The 26,934-nt window shown below is 35.9% G+C and overlaps 2 protein-coding genes across 11 annotated transcripts in view; one reads left to right on the top strand and one right to left on the bottom strand.

Annotated features, from left to right (window-relative positions):
• Positions 1-486: 486 nt before the first annotated feature.
• Positions 487-24,026, bottom strand: CEP44 (centrosomal protein 44). 10 transcript variants are annotated; one of them, XM_027599319.1, is made up of 13 exons: positions 23,922-24,026; positions 22,304-22,412; positions 21,366-21,397; positions 15,572-15,710; positions 12,809-12,956; positions 11,546-11,692; positions 11,056-11,178; positions 8,118-8,288; positions 6,912-7,118; positions 6,202-6,277; positions 1,774-1,898; positions 1,479-1,516; positions 487-703 (listed from the first exon to the last, which is right to left on the bottom strand). In XM_027599319.1, exons 4-13 carry the CDS (start codon positions 15,658-15,660, stop codon positions 655-657), a joined length of 1,173 nt encoding a protein of 390 aa, XP_027455120.1. In that variant the 5' UTR covers positions 15,661-15,710; positions 21,366-21,397; positions 22,304-22,412; positions 23,922-24,026; the 3' UTR covers positions 487-654. The 10 variants fall into 10 exon arrangements, with proteins under 10 accessions (XP_027455120.1, XP_027455122.1, XP_027455118.1 ...); XM_027599321.1 differs by lacking the exon at positions 23,922-24,026 and adding an exon at positions 23,612-23,745 and having other exon boundaries at positions 22,293-22,412; XM_027599317.1 differs by lacking the exon at positions 23,922-24,026 and adding an exon at positions 23,612-23,745.
• Positions 24,027-24,307: 281 nt separating this feature from the next.
• Positions 24,308-26,934, top strand: part of FBXO8 (F-box protein 8) — a 47,877-nt gene continuing 45,250 nt past the window's right edge. The window contains exon 1 of the mRNA XM_027599328.2: positions 24,308-24,445. The gene's annotated coding sequence lies outside the window, so the exon portion shown is untranslated. The remainder of the gene's footprint in view (positions 24,446-26,934) is intronic.

Here is a 26,934-nt window from a genome sequence, read left to right as displayed (position 1 = left end):
TGGATGGCCACCATCTGTGTCTGTGCTGCTGGTCTTAAAATGTGTTATGGAATAGAGCACTAAAATACTCAACACATTTTAATGGTGAACTTTCTGACCTTTTGCTAAATACAAAAAGAAAATCATACCCTCACTCTTTCAGTGTTAACTGAAAATGTATTACTCCTTTCTGATTAAACATAAAATTGTATTTTTATTTAATTTTCAATGAGCATTTTTACCTTTTCATTACAACATATTAGTCAGTACAGATGGCAAGATGGTGTGCATGAGAGCCTCCTGGGTACAATACACAAGTCCCAGTTGGAATGTTTCCAACAGGATGTAAACCACGGTCCACAAGTCTGTACTTTAAAAAACATATTACTTAGCACACTGCCAACAAATGTCAACACAAAAATACAGTGCTGTAATGACTTCACTCTGTAAAAGAAATGTACTGGCACATAAGTTTTCCTTAAAAAAGTAAAACAGAGTAAAGAAGTATAATCAGCATAAAAATAAGTATTTATTCAATATTGAAAAAACTCATATACCAAATGGAATTCAAATTCTTCATAAAAAATATTGCAGTATATTAAAATTTATAGAGAATTCTTAAAATATACAACATGTACAGTAGCCAAAAGCCTAGAGAAGTTCACGCAGAAAATTCTATAATTGGTGATTTGGACATTTCAGTAACTCTGCGGTTTCTTCAAACCTGCAATACAATAAATAAATAATATTAAGTAAAAAAAAAGTTCATAATGAGGCACAGGATTTAAGTGGCTGAAATTATGCTTTTGAACCTAAAATAAATTTCAGTATTTTTCTTAACTATAGGTATAAATGACAAATTAAGTAGATACTATGGCCAGAGGGGAGAAATAGCAACCAAAGTCAATTATGAGTCTTTAATTCTTAGAGTGTAAGTTATTTTAATAATCATAAATAATTATGAAATTTCAAAACAATATAGTTCATTAAAGTAGTAGGCTGCATAGTACTTATGCAAGTTCATTTCATATTTCCTTTTCATTGCTCTTTAATCATTTGTCATTTCACATTTGTACAAGATACAAATATCATTTTTAGTAGTGCTTTACCAATAACTGTCTGAAAGACTGGCAATATTTTAATAATACTTAAAATGTCTCCAAACCATCCACCGACATATATTATTTTGCTAAATCAGTAATCAAATGAGATAATACTCTTGATTAACTTTCAACCAAAAATATCTCTGCACTGTTTAATCCCACAATTAATTCCATTAACCATGTTTTACATCACTTGTTGGAAACCAAAACAGTGACTCATCTCACAAACACATAACTGTAGGTGGATTTATTATCCACTAGAGTCCTGAAGGAAATTCCACACCTGATTGAGAGACCTTTAAGGTTTGAAACACATATGCACTTTCTATATATACTGTAATCCAATACAATTCCCTATAGAGAAATGAATTTCTGTTGCCCCTTTCTGTTACTTACATTTTTTTCATCCTTTCCATTTTCTGGATTGTTGTTTCCTTTAATTTAAAAAGCAACAAATTTAGGCGATTTCTCAAAGTAAACCATCATCAAAGATGGACCATGAACATGTAAAACACACTCTAAAACACTGCATTAAGTACTATTTACTTATCATAAAGAATTTTTACGAGAGATTAAGATTTATAGTTTCGCTATTTTTCTTGCCAATGGCATCTCCAACTAAATCTAATGCTTGCTTGTTCTCCTGACCTTAGAAAGGAAATCATCTTAAACAGTTGCCAGTTTTTCTTACCTCTGAATTCTCTTTCAAACCACAGTAACTACCAGTTGAGGTTCTGGGAGTTGAATCTGATGACACTGTACTATAGCCAGAGGATAGAGGAATACTTGTTTGCCTCTCCTCTTTGCTTTTTCTATCTGTGGAGAAATTCATTTTTAGGTTATCTTCCTTTCACAGTGGAGTCATATCTAAAAACTTTATGTATAAATTGAAGAAAAACAGACATTTTACTATGAAATGGCTACGAGTATAGATCCAGATAAATTTTTATTCTTTTAAGATAATGACCTAGACATAGAGATCTAGATGTTGAAAGTAGGCCAATAAAAATGACAAAAGGTACTATTACCTTTATCACAGCAATCAATTGAATAAATAGACAAGTTCATAATTTTTAAGTATAAGCTACTGACTCAGGTATATTCCTTTCTTAAAGTGGTGGTAACCATTACCAACACTGACTATACTTTTTAAAAATCAAAAAACATTCTATCCTAAGTTAAAGTGCATGGAAAAAACAATGATTAAAATTCAGAGTTTACAGATTTCTTTTTTCCTAAAGAATTGAAAAAACTTCCAGTTCCAGTATGCTGATACCATTCATTCAACAAAATGATGGCAAATTTTTCCTAAACTCAATCAATTATAAAACATCACTGATAAAACATGCTGCTATTAAATCAATCCCATAAGCCCTATGTTTTAGTCTGGATACATATGGCTGCAAAAATCAAGGCCAAAAAAAAAAAATAGGCACCCATTTAAACTGGTACACATAGGACAGTTTTACTGTAAGCCAACAGACAGCCTCAATTAGGGAAAAAGTATTACCGCCTGAGGACTGAAACGACTAGACTCTTACTTTCATCTCTCATGGAGTTGTGTGAGATGTCCACTTCTCTTACCTCTTTACTCCATTCCTCTGCTTGCTTATCAGCATGAATTTGAACAAAATGGCCAGCCCAGCCCAGGCTCAATATCATTGACTGACTTAGTATCCTAATTCCAAATTCCCAAGGGAGAGAAAATGATCTGGCTCAACACCTTTTGGATTGGTATTCCCTGGGTTAGGTGTCTACTTTTGATCCAGTTGGGTCAAGATCACATGGTAGATTAGCTACACCCACGTCTTTGGGCAGGGGCTGTTGGCAACAGTTAATTTCAAGGAATAACTTGAACCTAGGCAGGAACTATATCCAACATTCCCTAATCTTGGGTTATTTTCTATGGATAGAGAGAAGTGTCCTTTGAAAATACTGAACCAAGCTGTTCAAAAATAGGGGAGTTTTGAGTCCTAGGACAGGAAACAAAGAGTGGGAAGACAGAATAGAAGGTGAATGGAAGGTGAAGGAATGGCTCTCTCTGCTCTGATTTCTGGGGCCTAGACTTTGAGGATCTATCTAGCCATCAAGGGTGAACCTCATGATGGGAAAAACCTGGTATTAGGCAGGCTAGGGGGCTATCTGGAGAGCCATACAGGGCATTCCAGAGATTACAGAATGGGGAATATACCGAACACCAGCCATATTTGATAGCCAGATCAGTTAAGTGTATATTACTTTTCTGTGACGATTTTTCCTATTGCTTTCCTGAGCCTCTAGTCTTCCTTGTTTAAACGTAATGGTTTCTTAGCTGTGCTATGAGAGATCTGAGAAAAGACTGGTAACTAAGCTCAGGTTGGAAAGGAAAGGGGAGAGTAATGGCCCCGAAGGCCAATGTTGTTTTGGAGTTTCAGAGTCACCGCTCATAGATCTCTGTGAAGAATGGGGATCTCTAAGATCTAGATTTCCGAGTCAACTGTCTCCACGGGACCATTCATCTTTCACTGCCAACTTTGGAGAATTATGACCTGACTGCACCAAGAGAACTAGTTGGGTCCTTTGCCATTTAACTATACAGGTATCGCCCACTTTTTGAAAGTTCTCCCATTACGCCGCTCTGCTTTTACAAAAGACCCACATTAGTATCTATTTTTGCTAACTAAAAGAAATCAAGGAGGATGTTGACTTTGAGTCATTATAGAGGCCTCACACCCTAAGCGGCGAGAGTGGCCCCGCCAAGTGGCTTCCCTGGGAGCTACCCTCAGTGGCTCAGCACCAGGCCTCCACAGCTTTGAACTGTTTCTGTGAGTGACTGTGCTTTATCACAATTTAACTGTGTTCCCGTTAGCAAGATGTGTCCTTAGGTATCAGAAAAGTCTAAGAGAAGTTATTTTTTGGGTCTGGAAATGCTCATAAATTAGTGGTAATTGCTTCTTTGCTTTACACCATTTAGGCTTATGGAAGGTTTCCTAGTAATGCTCTTCTGATAGCGGGGAAACCTGTAATTTGTAAGCCACTACTTCCCAAAGAGGGAAAAATTTATGTCCAACTGATTTCTGGATATTTTGTATTAAGTATATCATACATAATTTAATATTTTCAAAAGTGAACTCATTATTTTTTCCCAAACCTTCTCCTTAATTCTCTATTTTATTAAAGTAACAACTATGTATTCAGTCACACAAGTCAAACACAAGTGGTCAGTCTTGACATTTTCCCTCTCCTTCACCACTTCTACTTCAATCAGCAATCAAGGCCTATCAATTCTAACAGCTAAATAAATTACTTCCTCTTTATCCTCACTTTCATAGCCTTGGTAGACACCCCCATTATTCTGAACTAAAGATCACTAAAAGACCATTCAAATTACTGTCCTTCCCTGTGTTACTTTCTTATAATGAATCATTATTCTGTTTTAAGATGACCTCTCTGAAACAAATCTGATCATATTAGCTTTGCTAAAAATCTGTGACCCCACATAAACTCCATGATTTTGTCTTTCCACTCTTCTGCTTCAATTTCCTTCATATGCCCACATGTACTCTTGTGATACCATAACTTTATTAACATTTTTCTTGGGAGAAAAAAGGCACAAAAAAACCCAAAGCAAAAAAAGAAAGAGCCTCAACAGTCATGCCCTATCTAGGAATTAACAATTACTGAACTGTAACTGAACACAAAAAATTTCATAGAAAATGAACATCATATGAGGTCACTTCATTACTGTGATGAAACAAAGTAAGACCACCATCACGTATGAATATGGACAAGGACACCATGTAAGCAATAAACACACAAATGACCAGCTCTCCCAACTAACATGAGTGCTTCTTCTTTTCCCCTGAAAATTTCAGCTCCTTTTTCATTCTTATCGGTCATCAAACTGTTCCTGCTTCCTGATAGCACCCAAACTAGAAGAACCATCACTTCTTTAATAAACTGTCTTCAAAATCACCCAACATAAACCCAATCCTTACAATAAAGGCCTCTTCTCACTGTTTTTTTTTTACCAAGACACAGAGAGATGCCTTACAGGCACCCATGGAAACACTATTTCTGATAAAAAGAAAAGAAATCATGAACTTCACAAAAACCATTCCCAACTTAATATAATCCTAAAGTCAGGTTGGTGAATTACTGCTCTCAACTTCCAAGTGAGATCAAACTCTGCTTCCATGTAGCATGTACATGTAAGGTGCAAAGTGTAAGAATTTATATATAAACTTGACTCTTTTAATTGATCACAGTTAGACTATAAACTTTGAGACCAGACATTTACCTTGTTCATAATCTATAAACCCATTTCAGATGGTAGCCTGTCTGCTCATCAGCCTAAGTCCTAGCACAGTGGCTTAAACTTGTATATGTGTTAGCTAAATGGGTTAAAGGTATGTTCTGTAATAATGTTAATAAAATTATAACCATGAAAATGCAAAAGCAAAGTTGGAAAAGGCAAGTTTTGTTTTGTTTTTTAAGATTTTATTTATTGTCAGAGAGAGAGAACACAAGCAGGGAGAGCAGCAGTAATAGAGAGAAGCAAGCTCCCTGCTGAGCAAGGAGCACCACGCAAGATTTGATCCCTGGATCCTAGGATCAGGACCTAAGCTAAAGGTAGATGCTTAACAGACTGAGACACCCAGGCATCCCAGGAAAAGGCAAGGTTTTGCAAATAGCAGGCATTCAATATTCTTTCACTATATAAAAAATTGAGCTCCATTATATACAGATACTGGATAGAAATATAGGCCTAATTTCTGTCTGCTAGACAGAACACAAGGTAAGATCTTGATCTCAAGGATCTCAGAGTTAAGCTTTGGAATTTGTTGAATAAATGAATGAATGATAAACGCAAAGAGGAAACATTTTACCAAATCTGAAATGTGTAGTCTAATAAATTCAGTGCCCGAACCACTATGTCATTTAAGATATGTAAGCTGGCTTTTTTAGCAATCCTAGGCTTCAGTACTCTGTAAGTTTAATACTGTCTTTGTTTAGGGGTTCTACAGTTTCTAAAAAATAAGGCTTCGGAATATTAAAATTATCAAATACCTATATAAGTCATTCTCCTGAAAACTCCTTATCATACCACCAATACCACCGCCATAATATTAGAACTTACCAGGATTCAGAATATCCATGTCATTACTAGATTCATAGTCTTCATTTGTTTCACTAAAGTCTATATATTCATTATTCTGGAATAATACAGATTAGTATTAGAATAAAATGAAAAGAAAAATGTACTTGTTTTATATTCTTATTGTTAAGCATAAATATAAAGATGACATGATGAATGTTTAAACATTTTTAATTGAACCAGAAATCGAAATCCTAAGTAAATAAAAAAACAAATTTCTTACATTTGACAAGGCCATGGCAAATTTGCTTAACCATTTCTATGAAATTTATAATTTGATCAAAGTAAATGAGTGAAAACAGGAAGTCATGATTTTAATTTTTCCTGTCCATCTTTTCTTTTCCCTATAAAAATAAGCCATTTGTGCTATTAAAGAATATAATTTCAAGCTTCTCATAAAAATCAAACATTATCTTACCTTATTTTAAATGTTCAGAGCTGTTCAAGTATTAACAGCTCTAAAAGCTGAACCTAGAGAGTTTTGCCAGGTTATCTTAGTTGATAAAGAGAAAAACAATAACCACAACAGCAACAAAATAGGCTGGATCTAAATAGGACCTCATTTCAAATAAACATTTTCCCACTACCTTAACATTATCTTAATTAGCTTTTCTAAAAGAATATACACTTAACAATGAATGAAAACTTGATTGTATCTGAGATATCCTATAAATGTTAAGGAAAGATAATACCTTTTTAGACAAAAGCATTTCTGTTTCAAGAAGAGTGACACGACTTAGAAGATTAGTCCACATTTTTTCATTTACCATCACTCTTCCTTTCATTTTTTCTTCCAAAGAGTCTAATCTACTCTCTACCAAAGTCAGTTTCTGAAGCTTTTCTTGGCATTGAGCAAGCATTGTCTGTAGTGCAGTAATCTCAGGATTAATTTTAATATCCTAAAATGAATAGAGAGGTTAAAAATTATATTACACAAACTGAAATTCCTTTAAAACTCAATGTATCCCCATTTTCACTGCACTGTGTTATTTCAATAGTTAACAACAGGCAGTACAGTGTGAGAGTTGAGTGTGATCTGTAGAAAGAGAATGCTTGGACCCTAAAACTACCTCATCTGAGGTGTATGACCTTGGTGTCTCAATTTCCTTATATATTAAAAAAACAAACAAACAAAAAAACCCCAAAAAACCCCAGTACCTACTTTATGTGGTTCTTATGAGGATTAATTTGCAGAAAGCTCTTAGAACAACACCTGGTGGTATGAGAAAACTGTCACTAACTTTTTTGTAATAGCTCCTAGCACAAAGCTAAGAGGGAGTGACCAAGAAATGACAGTGCATTGAGACTGTTCAGTTTGCTAAAAAAAGAAAATAACCTTCATGACCATGTGATAGTTTTTATAAGGGACAACTGTATACTGTGATGTACAGAAGTTACAAGAAACAGAAGAAAGACAGAAAAAGTTTAGCAGGAGCAGTACAGACTAGACGCTCTAATAGGGTCCGTGGCAATAAAGTAATAGAAAAAGTATTCTAAGAGTGAGAAAGGGATGGCAAGGGCCCAAAAAGGAAAATGAAATGGCAGGAGTGTAGTTTTTCCATTCATTAATGAAGGGAATGGAGAGTAGAGAACCCTCACTGTACAAAGAAGTATATCTCCATCTCTCACCAGACTGTAAATTCCCTGAAGCAAAGTACTATCTCTTATCCATCTTTTTCTTACCCATAACACCTGGCCCAGTACCCTAAACATAAGCAGCAAATAATATCCATTGAATCCTATACAGTACACTTATTTATTCTTAAATAATGGTAACAAAGGTATTGTATTAAGATAAATAATTCAAAAGGCGAGAGACATTCCAAAGTTTAGGTGCTGAAGTAATCATGTACATCAAAGAAATACTGGCATCTGTTAAAGAAGTCCAAAATTCTTACTTGTTGTTCAGACTTGATTTCAGGGAACTTTACTTCAGGAATCTTTATTTCAGTCGTCTTTAAGTCACACACATCAAATGTTTCACTAACATCTGTTACAGTACTTATCGTATCTTCAGGAATGTTAACACCATCTTCGTTATACAGGTGACGGATCACCACAGCTTTTTTCTGCAGAGAAAAATAGGTCAGAGCTGCTTAATGGTTTCCTCATACAACTATTTTAAACATAGACATAGTAACTTTGCAGAAGAAATATCCATCTTCCCTTTAAGATTTACCAAAGTTTAAATAACATATTAAGGTATATGTCAAACACTATCGATTAACTATTATTACTATTACTAATATTTTCTGTGATGAAATTGTTGTCCTGATTTTTAAAGCATTCTTATGTACTAGAAAAATTGAAATACCTATGCAATGATATCTGGGATTTGATTCCTATTGTTTCAGATTTGGGGGGAAAGATGCTAGACAAGTGGTTACAATACAGATGAAACAAGATTAAGGAGAGGTTGATACACTGCTGATAGTGGGAACAGGTACTTTTTTAAAAAGAAAAGATTTATTTATTTATTTGACAGAGAGCGAGAGAGAGAGCACAAGCAGGGGGAACAGCAGACAGAGAGAGAAGCAGACTCCCCGTTGAGCAGGAAGCCTGATGTGGGGCTCGATCCCAGATCTCTGGGATCATGACCCGAGCCCAAGGCAGATGCTTAACCAATTGAGCCACCCAGGTGCCCGCGGAATGAGTACTTTTATAAATGTACGGAACATTTCATAATAGGTTGCCACATAATTGACATATAATCAAGAACTGGCTCTGTGAGGAGGACCCATTACAATTTTTTTTCTAATAAAAAAGCCAGAAAATATTAGACCTTCAGCTAATAATTCAAACTTAATAATAACAAAGGGAAAGTCCTAAGAGTAAGGCATGAGGTCAAACTATGCATTCACACAAGACTCTGCCTACTTCCTTCACTATAGACAGACTGCATATGCACTATAAATATGTCATATAAGACAGAATTCACAAATCACAATCTATAGAAGGTACTGGGAAGAGAGACCATTGGCTTTAGTAGTGACTCAATCTCTGCCTATAAAGTACTGATTCCAACTTTTCTAAGTTGGAATACTTTATTTTTTAAGATTTTATTTATTTACTTGACAGACAGAGAGAGAGACAGTGAGAGAGGGAACATAAGCAGGGGGAGTGGGAGAGAGAGAAGCAGGCTTCCCACTGAGCAGGGAGCCCAGTGCGGGGCTGGATCCCAGGACCCTGGGGTCATGACCTGAGCTGCAGGCAGACGCTTAACCGACTGAGCCACCCAGGTGCCCCATAAGTTGGAATACTTTTAAAAGTCACTCAAATTTCTGAAAAGATCTGGTGTCATTGATTCAATTTTGATTAATAACAAAGAATACTTTGTTTTAAGAAAACTAAAAACAAGTTTAGGGCGCCTGGGTGGCTCAGTCGTTAAGCGCCTGCCTTCGGCTCAGGTCATGGTCCCAGGGTCCTGGGCTCAAGCCCCGCGTCGGGCTTCCTGCTCCGTGGGAGGCCTGCTGCGCTCCTTCTATCCCCCCCCCCCACTCTCTCTCATTCTCTTTCTCTCTCTCAGATAAATAAATTAAAAATCTTAAAAAAATAAAAAGTTTAATGCCTTGAAATTTTGCACCTTATTAGGACAATTTAGATTATCACTCAGCACCAAAACTGAAATAGAAGATTGAAAAATATATTTAGCATATAACTAATATTTAGTTATACTAGTTATAATAATTATTATAACTAATATATAATACTGTGTATAATATACAGTATACAACTAATATATTAGTTATAATCATAGCTCATATTTAGGAAGTGCTTACAATGCCTATGCTAAGCACAAGAAGGTTACAAAAAAGCAGTATAGGAAAATTCCTGTTTATATAAATTCGAGTTGGGGAAGGATACTGTATATAAACCACTTAGAAATTAGAAAGAAAATTGTGTCAAGCTAACGAGTTACGTAAGTTAGAGATTCAGGTGTACAAGAAGTATGGGCATTTATTCAGAAACCATGTATCTTTTAATTCCTTTTCTTATTGCTCTTATTACCTACAGCAAAAGTTATATTAAAAAAAGTAATTAACATTTTCCCTTCAGTAAAATGTTAAGTTTATAAAGGCATAAAAGTATCTCTTTTATAGATTCTATTAATATAACTCATGCAGTTTGGACTGGGGAGAAATAATTCTCTAGATTTTACTTCAGCCAGAAACTATTCATATCTTTTATCTAATGACACCTTAGTTATCTGATATTCTATCCTCTGATCTCAGAAATGGTTTGCCCAAAGTGGAACACAGCTGAAAATATAATACTAATTGTTATAGTGTAATATTTTGGCCTCAATGTCTCTTGGAGATAGAAACGCTATCTCTAAATGCACTGGACTCATTCAGCCACTAGTATGCCAAGGAGACAGGGTAGGTAAGATATTTATTAACAAAGAGAAAATATTCAAAAACCCACCCCAAAGCCAGATTATAGGTTTAGGGACTATCAATCACTGGATAATATACCCTATCACTATTAGCTAATGGTATGCTCTTCAGACATTCCCATGTCTTAGAAAGACTAGATACATAATTAAGAGTACATGTCAAGACCACATAATACAGCGTTTCCAAATCACTGCATTCTACCTGGGAAGTGAGGCAGAAGTACGGATTAGAAACACAAAGAGAAAAACTGTTCAATTTTACATTTCTACCTTCTTATAATGTGAGGACTGTCCGCCAGATAATATGGTATACATTGCTAAAAACCCTTATGCTGTATCTGACTAAAATGTTTTACTAGCTACTAGTCAGAAAAGTGAACTTGTACATTAATTAGGTAGATAATTCTTAGCACTGACACATTTTCTTTGTATTTTCCTACCTTTCCTGAAGTCATAAACCTGCCAGTGATGTCAATGCCAACAGGCTCTGTAGATGTTTTCTCAGTGCTTGAAGAAGGTTCTGACTTAACAGAACTGATTTTCTTTCTTTGTTGTGATGGAATCTTAAAAAAAAAGTATTAAGACTAATTTTACGTGAAAGCTGACATATTTAAATTATATTATTTAAATTTTCATATACAAAATACAACTACCAAATGATAAGAATCTAATGAGACATGTCTTTTGAAAACTAAGAAGTGAGGAAAATGTGTTATGTTTGAACTGTTAGCTTAGGACTAGTAGCTCAAAGTCACAAATGTGTGAAAACAAGTGACCAGTATTTAAAAGAAACATAAGGTATATGGTTACCCAAATCTGTGAACAATGCAGTAATTGTATTTCTGTGTTAGTCTGCTATCTAGGGTATTGACTTTATATGTTAAAATGCTGGGCCACTTGGAGTAAGTTAAAATCAATTAATAAAATTACCTTCTCAAGACTACTCAATTCCTTGTGCTTTTTCATCACACAATTCAAAATATCACAAATAATTTGGATTTTCCATTCTGCAAATCCACACTGGAGAAACTGCTTTTTTGTCAAGATTGGTTTATAATTAAATTGATCACGCAGAAGCTGTAAAGAGGGAATAGATCAAAATCCAAAATGATAAATGGCCACCTGCTCAGGTATGTAATAACATCTCTGAGAAGAGAAGGAGGATCATGCCAGTAGATTAAGGGTACTAAAGAGATTCGTAGGAGTGGTGTGAGTCATGACCAGGTAGGAGAGGTATTCATGTAGAAAACAGCTAGGTAGGAAGTAGCAGAGAATAGATGGCTGTCTAAGATGAAAAAACATAGCCAATGATCAAAAAGTTCAAACATCCTCATTGGTACTAGAAAAATTCCTTAACTTACTAGATAATAAAGAATACCATACCAGATGTCAGAAAACCATAATTTATTTAATTCTTACACGACATGATTTATTAGATAAGTCAGTAGGCCTCTGAGTTTCAATGTCTCATTTGTAAATGAGAGAAAGAGACTAACTAGACCAGCAATTTTCAAAGCCTATATTATAAAATCCTAGGATTTCTTAGAAGTGCTTCTCAGGTTTCCATGGAAGCTTGCTGGGGTTAGAGGCAAAGACAGGGAAGACTAAACAGATTCTATACACGTAAAAGCTCCCGTTTCATCAAATGTAATTCACTACTTAAAAAAAATTGATTTGATAAATGGGTTTTACTATTTCAACAGTGAGAAAACCAGTGCTTGAGTAAAAATTAATGATAATCTGGAGGTATTCTTTAATCTTATGAGATGTTCAGTATACATACAGTACAAATGCAGATACTGGAGTAGATATAAGACATGGTCCCAGACCTCAAGGAACATAAAATCTCAAAGTTTTAGTTCCCTCTAATTAAATTAATCACAATTCTATAAACCACAAACTACTCAAAGTCACATTTCTAACTTCTGCCAACATGCCAAATTATACTAAAATTTGATATAAAAAGAGCAAATGATAACCAATGACATTTTTACCAACTGCCACTTATTAGATTATAAAACATAAAGGGAGCTTAAATTATCTTGATTATAACAGGGACTGCATCTAAGTGAGAAATGCACATGAAAATACTGTCAACTATATGTGTTGCACATATATAAAGGGTTATTATAAAACATTACTCTTAAAAATCATTCAATGACTTCTGAAATTATTTCAGAAATTCAAAAATACCTTATAGACGGTATCTATAAAGCGCAAGTCATTCTTCGCTATGAGCTCTATATTGGATTCCAACAGAAGTTCGGCTACATAAGGTGAATATGAGGTAAGGGAATAGCTAATGATGGGCAAAGATGCTGCTGTATCTCCCTTTACCAAACTGTTCGCGAGAAAAAGAAAGAGATATTTAATGAGCATAATTACACAAAGTTAGATAAGAAAGGCAATATAAAATATGGTGTCAATAATTTTATAAATTAACACTCCAGCCAAATAATTAGGAGATAAAACCCTTTGGAGTCCATCCCCTACTCTCAGTATAGCCAAATTACTATGAAATGACAGTTTATTTTCTAAAACAGTTAGCTCTTTAGTAACAGTACAGTCTATTCACCACAGTATTTGAATTTCCAAAGCTTAGCCTTACTTGATCAGTCCATTTTCTCTAAACAAATGTACCACCTTATAGTGCTCAAGTACATTTTATGGTTTTGCAAACCCTTTTTACATTACCTCATTTGCTCTTTACAATAAACCTGCAAAGGTAAAATATCATGAATTCTACGTTACAGAGGGGAAAATAGGGCTGGAAAAGGCATCTACAGTAACTGGGCTGATCAGTTTGCATCTTCCACTTATATCAAGTTCAGTAGAAATCTGTGCCTTAGTAGAGTATGCTAATTCCTCCCGTCTAGAAAGGTATCCCATTCTTTTCTGCCTGTTATTCACTCTTATAAATTATTTGGCAAATCTCAAGCCTTCCAGGAAGCCACCCTCAATTTTCTGATCCACACTGATGTCTTACAGAATGAGTCTCAGGGCATTCAGTGTCTGATGCCTCATGCTCTGTCCTGTACTGTTTTCTACTTGTCTATACATATGGACCTTATTTTCTCAATGTGAAGTACCTTCACTGATTCTCCCACAACAAAGCAAGGAGGTATTTGTTCAATTAGCCAGTTATATATGTTCAACTGACATAAAAATGCACTTACAGAAAACATTTGTTTTCCACAAAATTCAAGACATACATAAATTTCCCCATCCTCACACCAATTTTTTTTTTAAAAGGCAGAGAACAAGTATATAATGCTAGAATTACATTTTATTTTTAAGGACAAATATAAATTGTTTCTTTTATATTTATGGGTACAGTAATACTCTACCCAGTGAGAAAACTGCTCTGGAAATCTTGTCCATTAGTTTAAAACAGGAAATGAAAACAATACTTTTGAACAGCAAAATCTGTCCACTTTATGCACATTCTGACTAGAAGACAGCCGGGGGCTACATTTAATACCTCTTGTTTTAATTCAAAAATCTTGATTATCTAGTTTCTAGGGACTTTGATTAGAAATAGTAATAAAATAGATATTATAAACTGTCACACAGACACAAAAGGGAGATGCTGAAAAAAGGTTAAAAATGGATAAGAAATATAAGACTCAAAATATGTGTGGGGGGAGTGTGTATGTGGGTGAGGGGGGTAACCTGAATAAGCAGCAGCAAGTAGTGTTACTTATTTCAAAAGACCCTGCAGAGTGCTATGTTTTGAAATAGTCTGAAAATTATTGTTCTCAATGATACTCTTCAGTCAGTTAGAAAATCAAATGTTTAGATTCCATACTCAAAAGACAGGAGAATAATTGGTATATTTTCCAAGTATTCCTATCCAGAATGTATCTTAAAATGATGCTTCAAGTAGTAAGAAGAAAATGCGGCTATTCAAACTGGTTAAGTCCCAGCAAGACAAGACAGTAGAGATGTCCCTGTTGTAAGCAAGCAGGATCTGATTGGTGCATGCTGTGGAGCACCTTCTGATTCTCACACAGAAGGCTTGGAATCGGTCATTAGAGCTCAGGTTTCTCCCACGATCCTCATCATCCTTTCATTTTGCCATCCCTTGGGGTTATAGATCTCCCTACATTCCATCCACACGTATATGTAAAGCACATCCCTAGAATATCCACTCTTACATGTCACGCACATTATTCCAGGATTCTCTTTTTTTACTGTTCAACCAAGTTTTACTCTACTACTTGAACATATAGCTAATCTGGACTTGTCCCTGGACACTTACTCATTGAATAAATGTCTAGTTAGCTACTAACATGTGTCAGGCACAATTCTAGATGTGAGGATATTGCAATGAACAAAACAAAGTACCAGTCTTCAGCTTATATTCTAGTGGGGAATACTTTCAATCAATAATCCCAGGTAAGAAGAAAAAAAAATATTAAGGGATAGAAGATGAGAAGAGTACCATATTTAGATTAGCATGAATACAGAAGAAATACATGTTGCTACATACTACAAAGCAAGTCAGTCCTATTTGGAAAGTGAAAACTACAGTGAAAGGTTCAAGTGGGGTCTATCAAATGAGTTAGCTTAATAACAATCTTTGCACATGGTGTAAGTTGTCATAAGAAGCCCATTAACTAGAATCTTCCACATCAAATAGCAAATTATATAATTAAAGAGATCCATTATACTTTAATGAGTTTAAAAGTTGTATAGAAACCATATCTCGTACAGATGTATATTGTGGTTCTACTTCTAAAAGGTGTTTTAAACCTCGAATTAGAATTTTTCATTGATTCATACTTAGAAAAAAACTCCTGTAATTCCCTGCTTTCTAAAATATTTTAATCATTTCAAGGAAAATTTTAAAACAACCCAGGTAAAATTTGTCTCTATTTAGATACACCCCCAATGTTAAATCTTACCTCAAATAATTATCAAAAAGAAAACAAATAAGTTTGATACAGAGCTTACCCAACACAATCCACCTCTTGAGGATAATTTAGTGAGCGAAGCACTTGTTCTAGGTTCCGTAAGCTTCTTTTTAAGTCACCTGTTGCCATTATTTAACATTACATTCAGCTCCAGCTTTTGAAATAATCTAATTTTTCACCTAAAAATAAATCCATAAAACACTGGTTAAGTCTATTTCTGAATCTTTATTTTGTTCACATCTCTTACAGGCACTAAACATATTTATCTTATCTTAGCTATTTCTGTGCTAACTTCTCTTCCCTACTGGTCCAGTGCGATCATCTATCTACAGTATATTCCCAAATATAAGATAAGCTTTTTCTCCCAAATACTTTCCTTACAAAAAAAAAATGTTTGCCTTATGTTCATATTCTTACAATGTGTCTCATGATATTCTCCCAAATTGTTTATTCTGAACAAAGTTCCATTTGGGAAGAGAAATCAACCTGAAATAACCTCCATCAATGATTATTTTAGATGCTTATAATGGTTACATAATAAACTCAGTAAAAAAATGGAGACAAAAGAATTTATTACAGATTTAGTCATTATTCCCAGGGCTTTGACCTCATAGTTGCCAAAAAGATGCTTTGCTTAAAAAATAAAAATAGATGAGTTAAAAAAAAATTAGGATTTGGCTTGTAAAATATGGTGGATTAAGTGCATGTTATCTTTATTTCTTTTGTTTTAAACATCACTAAAATGAAAGTAAATGATTAAAAACCATATATACTCACCAGGGCAAAATGAATTAGAGGGGATTCCACATGACAGGAGAAGTATCAACAAAAGTGTGGAAGACGGAAAGCAGATGAATAAGTGAAAACCAACCTAGCAGAGCAGAGACAGGCTAATCTTATCTGCCCATTTAAGAGGAAACAAACAGCAGCAAGGTAAGTTCAGAAATGAGGGGCCCTTAATGCTTATGAAAGGCTAAGGGGTAAGATCAAGGTGGTTGAAGTAAGGATGATTATTCGAGAGTCCATGTAAGGAGCTACTAAACCTAGATTTTTACTTTCCCTCCCCCTCACCCCCTCCCACATATTTTGTTCAGCTAGGCAACTACCTCTCTGCATCCCCAGGTTTACCAATGGGTTTTTAGATAATATCAGAGCACAATCAATAAATTTTTAAATAAGTTGTACGTCATTAAAATTTAAAACTTCTTCGGGCACCTGGGTGGCTCAGTTGGTTGGGCAACTGCCTTCGGCTCAGGTCATGATCCTGGAGTCCCGGGATTGAGTCCCGCATTGGGTTCCCTGCTCAGGGGGGAGTCTGCTTCTCCCTCTGACCCTCTTCCCTCTCGTGCTCTCTATCTCTCATTCTCTCTCTCTCAAATAAATAAAATCTTTAAAAAATAAAAAAATAAAAAAATAAAATTTAAAACTTCCAAAAAGACACTGTTAAAAGAATGAAAAGATAGTTCACAGACTGGGAGAGAATATTTACAAAACACATTGAATAAAAGACTTGTTCCCAAAATAGACAAAGAACTCTTGTAAGAAAAAAAAAAAAAACCTAGCCAATTAAGAAATAGGCAAAATATCTGAACATTCGGGCGCCTGGGTGGCTCAGATGGTTAAGCGTCTACCTTCGGCTCAGGTCATGATCCCAGGGTCCTGGGATCGAGTCCCGCATCGGGCTCCCTGCTCCTTGGGAGCCTGCTTCTCCCTCTGCCTCTCTCTCTCTCTCTCTCTCATGAATAAATAAAATCTTTAAAAAAAAAATCTGAACATTCATCTCACCAAAGAAGACATACAGATGACAACAATCATATAAGATGCTCAGTATTACTTATCATTAGGTGATTGCAAATTTAAAAAAAGAGAGATACCACTACAGACCTATTATAATGACTAGAATCCAAAAAACTGATGATATCAAATATATATGGGATATGGAACAACAGAAACTCTCACTTATTGCTGGAAGAAATGTAAATGGTATAATCATTTTGGAGGACAGTTTAGCAGATACAGAGCTAAACAGTCTTACCATACAATCAGCAAACATGCTAACAAGGTATGTACATATACTATCTTGCACGTGAATGTTTATAGCAGCTCTATTCATATCGTCAAAAAGTGAGAGCAACCAAAATGTCCTTCAATAGGTGAATGGATGAAAAAAATCGTGGTACATCCATACAACAGGATATTTAGTCAGCAACAAGGAAATGAGCAGCAACAAAAAGACATGGATGGACCTTACTGCCTCTTCCTAAGTGAAAGAAACTAGTCTGAAAAGGCTACAAACTGTATGATTTTAATTATACGACATTCTGGAAAAGACAAAACTGTAGTGACAGTGAAAACAACAGAGATCAGTGGTTAAGCAAGGACTCAGAGGAAAGGAGAAGAGAGGGTTAAATAAGTAAATGTAGGGAAATCTTTTAGGGCAGTGAAAGTATTCTGTATGATACTGCAGTGGTAGATACATGACAGTATGCATTTGTCAAAACCCATAAAACTGGACAGCACAAAGAGAACCTAAGGTATGCAGCCTTTATAAAAACCACTTAGAAGCTGGGAAACCCCAGGACAGAACCAGACTGTGACAACAGAACCTAACTGTATTACCAGTGTGTGAACCACCTCACAGAAGCGCATGGGTGGACACGGTGCTAACTAACTCTGGAAATGAGTGCAAGGCTCAAGACAAAACCACTTGCATATAAATACTGTTTATAGTTTATAAAGTTGTTTCCCAGGTACTTATGAATTAATTGATATTTCTATGCATACACACTGGAATTGAACAATTAAGTAAACATACGGCAGAACAGAAGTCGAAGCTTCTTACTGCCAGAGTGGGAATTTATAGATCAGTAAGGAGAGGAGACTAGAATGAGCCAAACCTGCCTAATCCATCAGAGTTAGAAAATTCCAGGATGAAGTCATGTTCAGCTAAATATAGATAAAGATAGTTATATACTGAAGGATTTCTAGATATGTGTATATAGACAGCTAGTATACATGTATTTCCTTTCTCTGCCAGCTGAAAGTGATTAAAAGCAACAACACCCCAGCAGTAAAGAGCACACCTCACATTCAGATCTTAGTGTGTATAATGTTCTCCAATAAAAGAAACCAGGACTCCCTGTAGAAACGGTTAAATTCTAAGACTGGAACAGAAAATATACAAGATGAGCCTGAAGTATTGCATAGTTCCAGAAAGTGAGAAAGTATACACAAACCAATTCCAAAGTGATGGGGGTATGTCAATAGGACATAGGAGACAAATGAAACAGTTCCCAACGGTCAAAGGCGAAACTACCTGAACAACAAAATTAATTTAATACTATTGGATTATAATCCAAAGTATAAGCAAAACAGAAAATGAATTACTATAGTTCAGTGTACTAACAAACAAAGGAGAAAATGTTATCATTTCAGCACATTTCATAAAATTCAACATTCATTCATAATATAATTCTTAGGACATTAGAAATAGAAGGGAACTGTGTACATTTGATGAAGGATATCTACAAAAACAAAAACAAAAACAAAAACAAAAACCTACTGCAAACATCATACTTCAAAATAATAGAAGCTTTCTTCCTGAGACTGGAAATGAATCTTGTTCCCTCATCATTTCTCTTCAACATTGTACTACAGGTCATAGACAGTACAAAAATGCAAGAAGAAGAAATAAAAGGAATAAACACTAAAAAGGAAAAAATAAAATTGTCCTAATTCACAGATGACGTAATTGTATATAAGAGTCCAAAAGAAATAAGTGAATTTAGCAAGGTTGCTGATGGGTAGAAGGCCAGTACATAAAAACCAGTTGTATTTCTCTGTATCCCTCAAGTAATTATATAATTTTTAAAACAAACTTTCTATGTATAAACCAAGTAGCCCCAAAAGTATCATAAACATGTGAATAAATCTAGAAAAGATGTACAAGACCTCAAAACAAAAAACCCTAAAACTTTCTTGAGATGTATTAAAGAAGCCCCAAATAGAGAAAGTATACAACTTGTTTAAGGATTGGAAGACTCAAAAAACTGATCCACAGATTCAATGAATTCCCCCCATCTCCCCCCCCAAAAAAAAAATCTCTCAAGGTTTTTTTTTTTTTTTGATGGAAATTGACAGGCTGATTCAAAAATGCATCCAGAAATGCAAAAGATAAAGGATAACTAACACAATCTTGATAAAAATCAAAATTGCAAGATTTAACCACTGGATAACAAGACTCATTATAGGGCGCCTGGGTGGCTCAGTCGTTACGCGTCTGCTTCAGCTCAGGTCATGATCCCAGGGTCCTGGGATCAAGTCCCACATTGGGCTCCCTGCTCGGCAGGAAGCCTGCTTCTCTCTCTCCCACTCCCCCTGCTTGTGTTCCTGCTCTCGCTATCTCTCTGTCAAATAAATAAATAAAATCTTTAAAAAAAAAAAAGACTCATTATAAAGTTACATTTGGAATTAGTGAAAATATGTACAAATAGAACAATGGAACAGAAGAGTCCAGAAAAAGACCATGCATATATTGACACTAGATTTATGACAAAGTTGATACTGAGTAGCCCTGGAGAAAGGATGGTGTTTTTTAATAAATGGTACCATGTCAACTTAATATCCAGATAGAATAAATAAATCTTCACCCCTTGATGTAAATGGTACCTCACATCTTTTACCAAATTAATTCCAGGTTTATTGAAGACCTAAGCATAAAATGTAAGACAACCTGGCTTGCTGGAGATCATAGAGGAGAATATCTTTGATCTTCAGGTAGAGAAAGATTTCTTACCTTATGACTGTTAAAATGAACCACATTAAAATTAGCAACTCTGTTCATCAAAAGACACCTTCAAGAGAGTGGAAAGATAAACCACTGAGAGAAAATGATGCTGTCGATCTATAAAACCAACAAAAAGATTCATAACTAGAATATGTAAAGAATTTCCTTCAAAGCAGTAAGAAAAGGAAAAACAGTAGAAAACAGGAAAGAGACCTGAACAAGAACTTTACAGAAGAGTAAACAAGTGAAAAGACATTCAATCTTATTTATCATTAGGAAATTCCAAAGTAAATCCAAAATGTGAAACTGTGGAACATCTGAAACTCACACAATGCTCTGGAAGGGTAAATTAGTACAATTACTTTGTAAAACTTTATGGCGATATCTACTAAAGCTGACATATAAAGGGCCTAGGAAACAGGAATACAACTCCAGAGAACATATGTACGAAACAGAGTATGGTATGTACATGGGCACCAAAAGACAGGAACAATATTTGAGATTTTAAATAAAATAGTTCATTTTTTAAATTCCAAAGAAAATACCATGGCATTATATATATTTTTTAATTTTTTTATTGTTATGTTAATCACCATATATTACATAATTTGTTTTGGTGTACTGTTCCATGATTCATTGTTTGTTCATAACACCCAGTGCTCCATGCAGAACGTGCCCTCCTCAATACCCATCACCAGGCAAACCCATTCCCCCACCCTCCTCCCCTCCAGAAACCTCAGTTTGTTTTTCAGAGTCCATCATCTCTCCTGGTTCGTCTCCCCCTCTGACTTACTCCCATTATATTTTTAAATGACTCATTGTATGGTGTAGGTCTTTCATTAAATTCTCGAAGATTATTCCCCAAAGAGGTTCATATAATAAATACAGACAGGTAAATAAATGATTAAGAATCTTTGCTAGAAAGAGCTAAAAGGCTTCTAAACTTAAGTCTAGTCAATCAGTAAGGCAATGTCCAATAACACACTTAAAAGAGATCTATTTGTAACTGTCCATGGACACTTCATAGAAGGAAAATATGTAACAATACCTTGAATAATGAATCCTCTGGGAACGAAGCTTCTTTAAAACGAAGTCATTGACATTAAAAACAAAACAGAACAATTCATAAATCAGGTAGAGTTAGTATAATCTTTTCCCCCAGTCAACATTCTAGTAGTTGCCCAAGATACAAAATAACTCCTTACACACTTTCCGTATTTATGCATAACAAGAGGTAATAAGGTCAGCAATTTGCAAAATCCTAAATTTAGTAGGCTTTCTATTTTAAGCCCCTAGCCACTGAATTCTGCTTTCCCCCCTCTTTAGGAACACAGTATCTTCCTGTTCCAAGACTCCTCTCCTTTAGCAACATGGTAAAGAACAGATTATTGAGTATAATTTACATATTCATGCACGGATTTTAGTCAGTATTTTTCCATTAATAAATTACTTCTAAATATTTACATTTTTAGGCAGAGGGAATTTCAGGTACTGCCAAATGAGAGATAACTAGAAAAAGAGGAAGTGATCCTGAAATCACATTATACAAAATACTGGCCAAGAGAATAAGCCTTATTTAACATCTTTTAGGATGACTAGGGGAGAGATGGACATAGGGAAGCAGTAAGAAAGGACTTCCCAAGACCAGCCTTTACTTTCCTGGGAAAGATGAAGTGGGAACTAATCTGGTTGTAACTGCAAAAAAAAAAAAAAAAATATTCTTAGGTACTACCATTGGCCAATGTAGTATTGTATTAAGTTCCAGACCCACCTACCTTAATATGATTCTTCTAGGGTACCTTTTTCTCCTAAGACATTCTATAACTTTAATATAAACTGTATCTCCCTCCACAGACTTTGTTTAATTCTTCCAAATGTATATTCCATATTTCTAGCACATGTAATTTTGTTTTATTTAACATTTTATGGTATCTTTCCTTTCCCTGAAGTCCTGGAACATATATCAATGTCTCACATTATTTCTACCTCTGATAATGGACTTTCTGACAACAAAGTATGTCCTTGGAACACATCCTCTTCAGTACCAGCAGAATAAGTATTTTGAAGAAGAGTAAGATACAAGTACAGGTTGGATCTGTAGGTGAAGGAGATAATAAAACAGGATAGAAAAAAATAAAGGGATAAATAAAAGAGAATTATACAAAAAATGACAGCTACTGTTCTACATTTTCATGAAAGACTTAGTGAAAAACACTAAGACATTAAAAGAAGACAATCTAAAAGTTATGCACATTTCAGCACAGTACTTTAAGAAATGAAAAAATAACATATTTTAAAAAAATGATTAATGTTTTCACTTTATAACCCTTATCAAAAGAAATTAAGAGAAAGGAGCCATTACTCCGCTTGTAGCATAGTTTCAACCATTAAGATGGACTCAATACTGCTTCCTAGCATCCTCCCTGGAGTTCTCTCTGCAAGTCAGACCTGTTCAACTAAATTTACTGGGGGAGACGTAGTGAAAAAGGTATACAGTAGCAGTTTATGATTTTTAATCTAGCTCAATCTCATTGCGATTAGAGGTCTTAAAAGATGCCTCTGAATGGAATGCCATTGAACTGAGAGTGATTTTTCTTCGAATGAAGCAAGTACACTGACTTTAATTATTATGGTCCATGGCTAAGAGTTTGTGACATAGCTTGCAACACTACATATTATCTAAAAACTGTGTATCAAAAATCGAGTAGATATGAGGTAAAATTAAGTTTATTAAATTTTCTCAAAAGATATTAGGGGAAATACTGCTCTAAGAGATAGGTAGAAAGGTCTGTAAAAGGAAAACACAGAAAATTGCGGAGAAAAAGGGGGTACGGGACAAGAATAGAGCTCAGTAGGACTGCTGTGTTCACATAAAACTGCTCACAAATATAAAATATTCGTGGATAATTTTAGAAAAATAGTCCTGTGTACCTATAACTTCGGAATCAAAATGCCAAGACTGATTTTTTTCGCAGCGAGAGGAAAAAAAAGTAAGTTGTCTAGAAGGTAGAGAAATACGGAAACCCAAGGAAAGGCAAGCAAGGAAAAATCACAACTTTCACCCCTTCCTTCTAGTCAGCGTTTCGGAGGAGTAGGATCTTTCCTCAGCTCATAGGTTCCAACCGAAGGAATCAGTCTGTAACTTCCCAACCCTAACCCTAAACTGAGAGAATTCACTGCCACGATTCTTCTTATTTCGCTGTTTATCATAAGGCTGTACCAGCTGGGTATATAGGCAAGGCATATCTAGGGCTCCCCTCCCTCCATTTGATTTAAAAGGATGAAAAGGCAGACCTGGTCATTCGCTCCCGCCCGTGGTTTCGGTTAAGAGCAGCGAGGAGAGGCTTCCCCTGCTTAATCTGGGGCGCACTCTCACCAGCCTCCCCAGCAGCCGCCAAGCAAAGAAGAGGGCCCCGAAGGCCTCTGGTCCCGCACAGCAGGGACGGGGGGAGGTGGCATATGCAACCAGAGACAGCCACCGGGACCCAGCTTTCAGCAGCGAGTCACTGCGACCGGACGCTTGCACCTGGGCGCACCCCTCGAGTCGACCGTTTGTATTTAAACAGTGGGTCGAAGCCCGCCACGCGCCGCGGTAAGACCTTACAAGCTGCCGGCTCCTCGGTGCTTCACGATTCCTCGCTGCAGATTCCACACCACGTTTGTCCAGACCACTGTGGAGACTGACTCTGCGGAGAGGCTTTCCAACGGCCAGTCCGATCCCAAGTTGCAGAATAAAAGTTTGTCTAGTGTTGATATTTAGAGTGGCTCTTGGGTGCTATGTGATAAACAGGGAATCTATAACGAATCGTAAACACCGGAAATAAAAATGCTTCTTCTCTAAGGCTCAGAACCCTAACGTCACTTCCGGCAACAATAGGAAACGTCAAAAGTCGGACAGTCGGCAGCTCTGGCTGCTGCAGGTTGACGTGCGCTCAGTTCAGAGGGATCCTGTGCTGCTCCTGGTATTCTCACTGCTGATACCTCCACCGGCGTGAACAAGTAAAAGTTTGAACCGGCTTCTCCATGGCCTGGGCACCAGTTCCTGGCTGAGCCATTTTCTTTTTGACTAAAAGCCCCCGCCCAGAGGCCGATTCGTCGCGGCGGCGGTGGGGATCGCAGGTCGCTCAGGTACAAGAGATTTCAGAGCTCTTGCCTCTTTTCTCTGCATACCCTTACTTTTCTTCTCGAAAATAAAGACAACCGGTGTTTGCCAGTTGGCAGAAACTTGCCAACCAGCAAGACTTTGGGACCAATGGCAGTGCAGAGCATTTTGAGTGACAGCTGTAATGGCTTGTTAAAATGTGGAATCTGTATCAGGAGGCGGGAGTAGGTGTGTTCCTTGTGTTTCTAGGCCACGGAGTATGTAGGTTAACTTGGGACCCCAGGTGGTGTCTCAGCCTCATTATGAAATAAAGACGAGAAATGGCAAAGATTACTCTTTTCTAGCCCAAGTGTTGCTTTTCAAGTAGAGTGTTTTCCTGATGCATAGGCAGTTTTCGCTTCTTTACTTACTTTTCAGTAATATGAATGCAAACACTTTTACTTAAGGACATGATGGCTTTGCCAGGTGCTTCAGCCATCAAACTTGTGTTAGAAATTTGGCAAATTCTTAATTTGTCTCTCGTTTGTTTCTTTGTGACTGGTTTCTACTCTCTTCTATGTCGGGTATTCCAGTTAAATATTATTAGATGAAGTTACATAAATAACAATCCTCATTGAAGTTTTTTGTTTTTATTTTTAGGTTCTGTATATAGTTAGTAATTTAATAACTGAGTCTACTTGTTTTAACAAATTGAATTTTTATTTTCAAGGATCCTAGATATTTCTCTCCAAATCAGTATATGATGATCTTTATTACTGCAAAGTGAAGCTAATTTATGTTTTTCATTTCTGCTTTCCTTCTCCTTTTAATATTTGGAGTATGGTAACCATATTTATGAGATAGGAGGGTTTTTACCCCCTAAGAAAATGGCTTACAAAATTGAGCAGATCTGAGAATGAAGGAAAAATTTTATTGTTTTTCCAGTTGAGTAGGAGACTTCCCATTTTTAGCCAGTTAATTTGATAATTTGTCTGAGGTACTGTGTTAGTTATCAATTGTTGGGTAACAAATTACTCCAAAATTTAGCAGCTAAACCAACAAATGTTTATTATCTCACAGTTTCTGTAGGTCAGAAATTTGGTTACAGCTTAGCAAAGAGCCTCTGACCCAAGGTCTTTCATGAGTTTGTAGTCAAGCTACAGTTGGGGGCTGTGATCTCATCTGAAGGCTTCACTGAGGGGTAGGAGGATCTGCTTCCAAGTACACTCACACAGTGGTTGGTAGGCCTAGGTTCTCTACACATGGGCTTTTCACACAGTGTGGTAGCTGCTTTCCCATAGGGTGAGCAATAGAAAGTACCCAAGACTGTCCATAGTCTCTCATAACCTAATCTCAGAAGTAGTGTCTCACCACTACTGCCATGGTATTAGAGGTGAGTAGTAAATCCAACCAGAAGTCTTTGGGGGCTATCCTCTAGACTGCCTAACCCAGCTTGGCTGCTAACTTTTAAGAGTTACTAGATAGGAATAACTGATCAAAAATGCATCCAAGAGAAATGTAGTCAGACAAGAAGCAATGCCAACTTGTAAAGAAATAAGTTTGTACAAGCATTATCTCTCTTGGAAAAAAGTTTTTGTTTTTTGTCTTTTTCCCCCCCTACTAATTATCGGAAGAGGGGTTTACTATTTTCCTTGGAAATTATGCCTCATGAGGGATTATGTGCATGAGAGGAATGTTTGTATTTTTAGGGTCTACATGAGCAAAGCATATCACAACTGGAGATTGTGTATTCCTTACCCATTGCCATTTTATATGGTTGACACTGTACCAAAATTAACATGAGCAAAGATAGCTCTTAAGGAGGAAAGAGGTTAGAAAAGCTAGAGGTAATGCTTTTCTAGTATAGAAAGAATGCAAGTCAGTGGCAGTCTTTATGTTGGTGTGAGAGCAAATAAGGATGGGAGAGGTATATCTTAGAATAGACGTGTTTTTCATGTCTGTTTTCAGCATTATTGTTAGGTGGCAGGTACCACCTTAAATCAGTATTACCTGGCTGTCCATCATCAGCATAGCTTTTGTCAGGGAATCACATAACCTTACAAACTAAAGGTACAGGCTTTCAGGGCTTGTTGTGACACTATTTTGGCTGTGATCTACAGTAAAACTGCATATGCTTCTTCCAGGTCTGAAAGATGTTGTAAAGCCTTACCTGTTAGTAAAGTATTACTCAGGTTTATCTTTTATAAGTTAAGTGCTTAACACCAGCCTAAATGTGTCAATTCTCAAATTATAGGTTTGGCTTTTAAATTGAGATTCCCTGTCAGGTTTACATATTTCATTTATAGGTTACACCAATTAACGAATGTGATTTTGGGCCCTTATATATTTGCAAAATTTCAAACAGTTGCTTGAGAAGATAACACAGTTGAAACACTTCCATCCACAATACCTTATGATAATAACTGCTAAATAAGCTAAAACATGCATTATAATTTATTATATATGATCAGTTTAATAGGGAGTTTTTGTGTTTACTGTGCTTTTGTGTAGATTAAAAGACATTTTCCTCTTTTCA

Source organism: Zalophus californianus, chromosome 2 (assembly GCF_009762305.2).
Source record: "Zalophus californianus isolate mZalCal1 chromosome 2, mZalCal1.pri.v2, whole genome shotgun sequence".
Classification (NCBI taxonomy): domain Eukaryota; kingdom Metazoa; phylum Chordata; class Mammalia; order Carnivora; family Otariidae; genus Zalophus; species Zalophus californianus.
The sequence above is the reverse complement of the archived record's forward strand: the minus strand, read 5'-3'. Positions and strand labels throughout refer to the sequence as shown.

What these genes read in the sequence shown, in the direction of transcription:
- CEP44 (XM_027599319.1), bottom strand. Translation starts at nt 15,660, where the DNA reads ATGGCAACAGGTGACTTAAAAAGAAGCTTACGGAACCTAGAACAAGTG. An exon ending in GGTTTATGACTTCAGGAAAG is followed by an intron (nt 8,289 to 11,055) that starts GTAGGAAAATAC and finishes TTTTCTCTGCAG; the next exon opens with AAAAAAGCTGTGGTGATCCG. An exon ending in AAATCAAGTCTGAACAACAA is followed by an intron (nt 7,119 to 8,117) that starts GTAAGAATTTTG and finishes TATTCATTTTAG; the next exon opens with GATATTAAAATTAATCCTGA.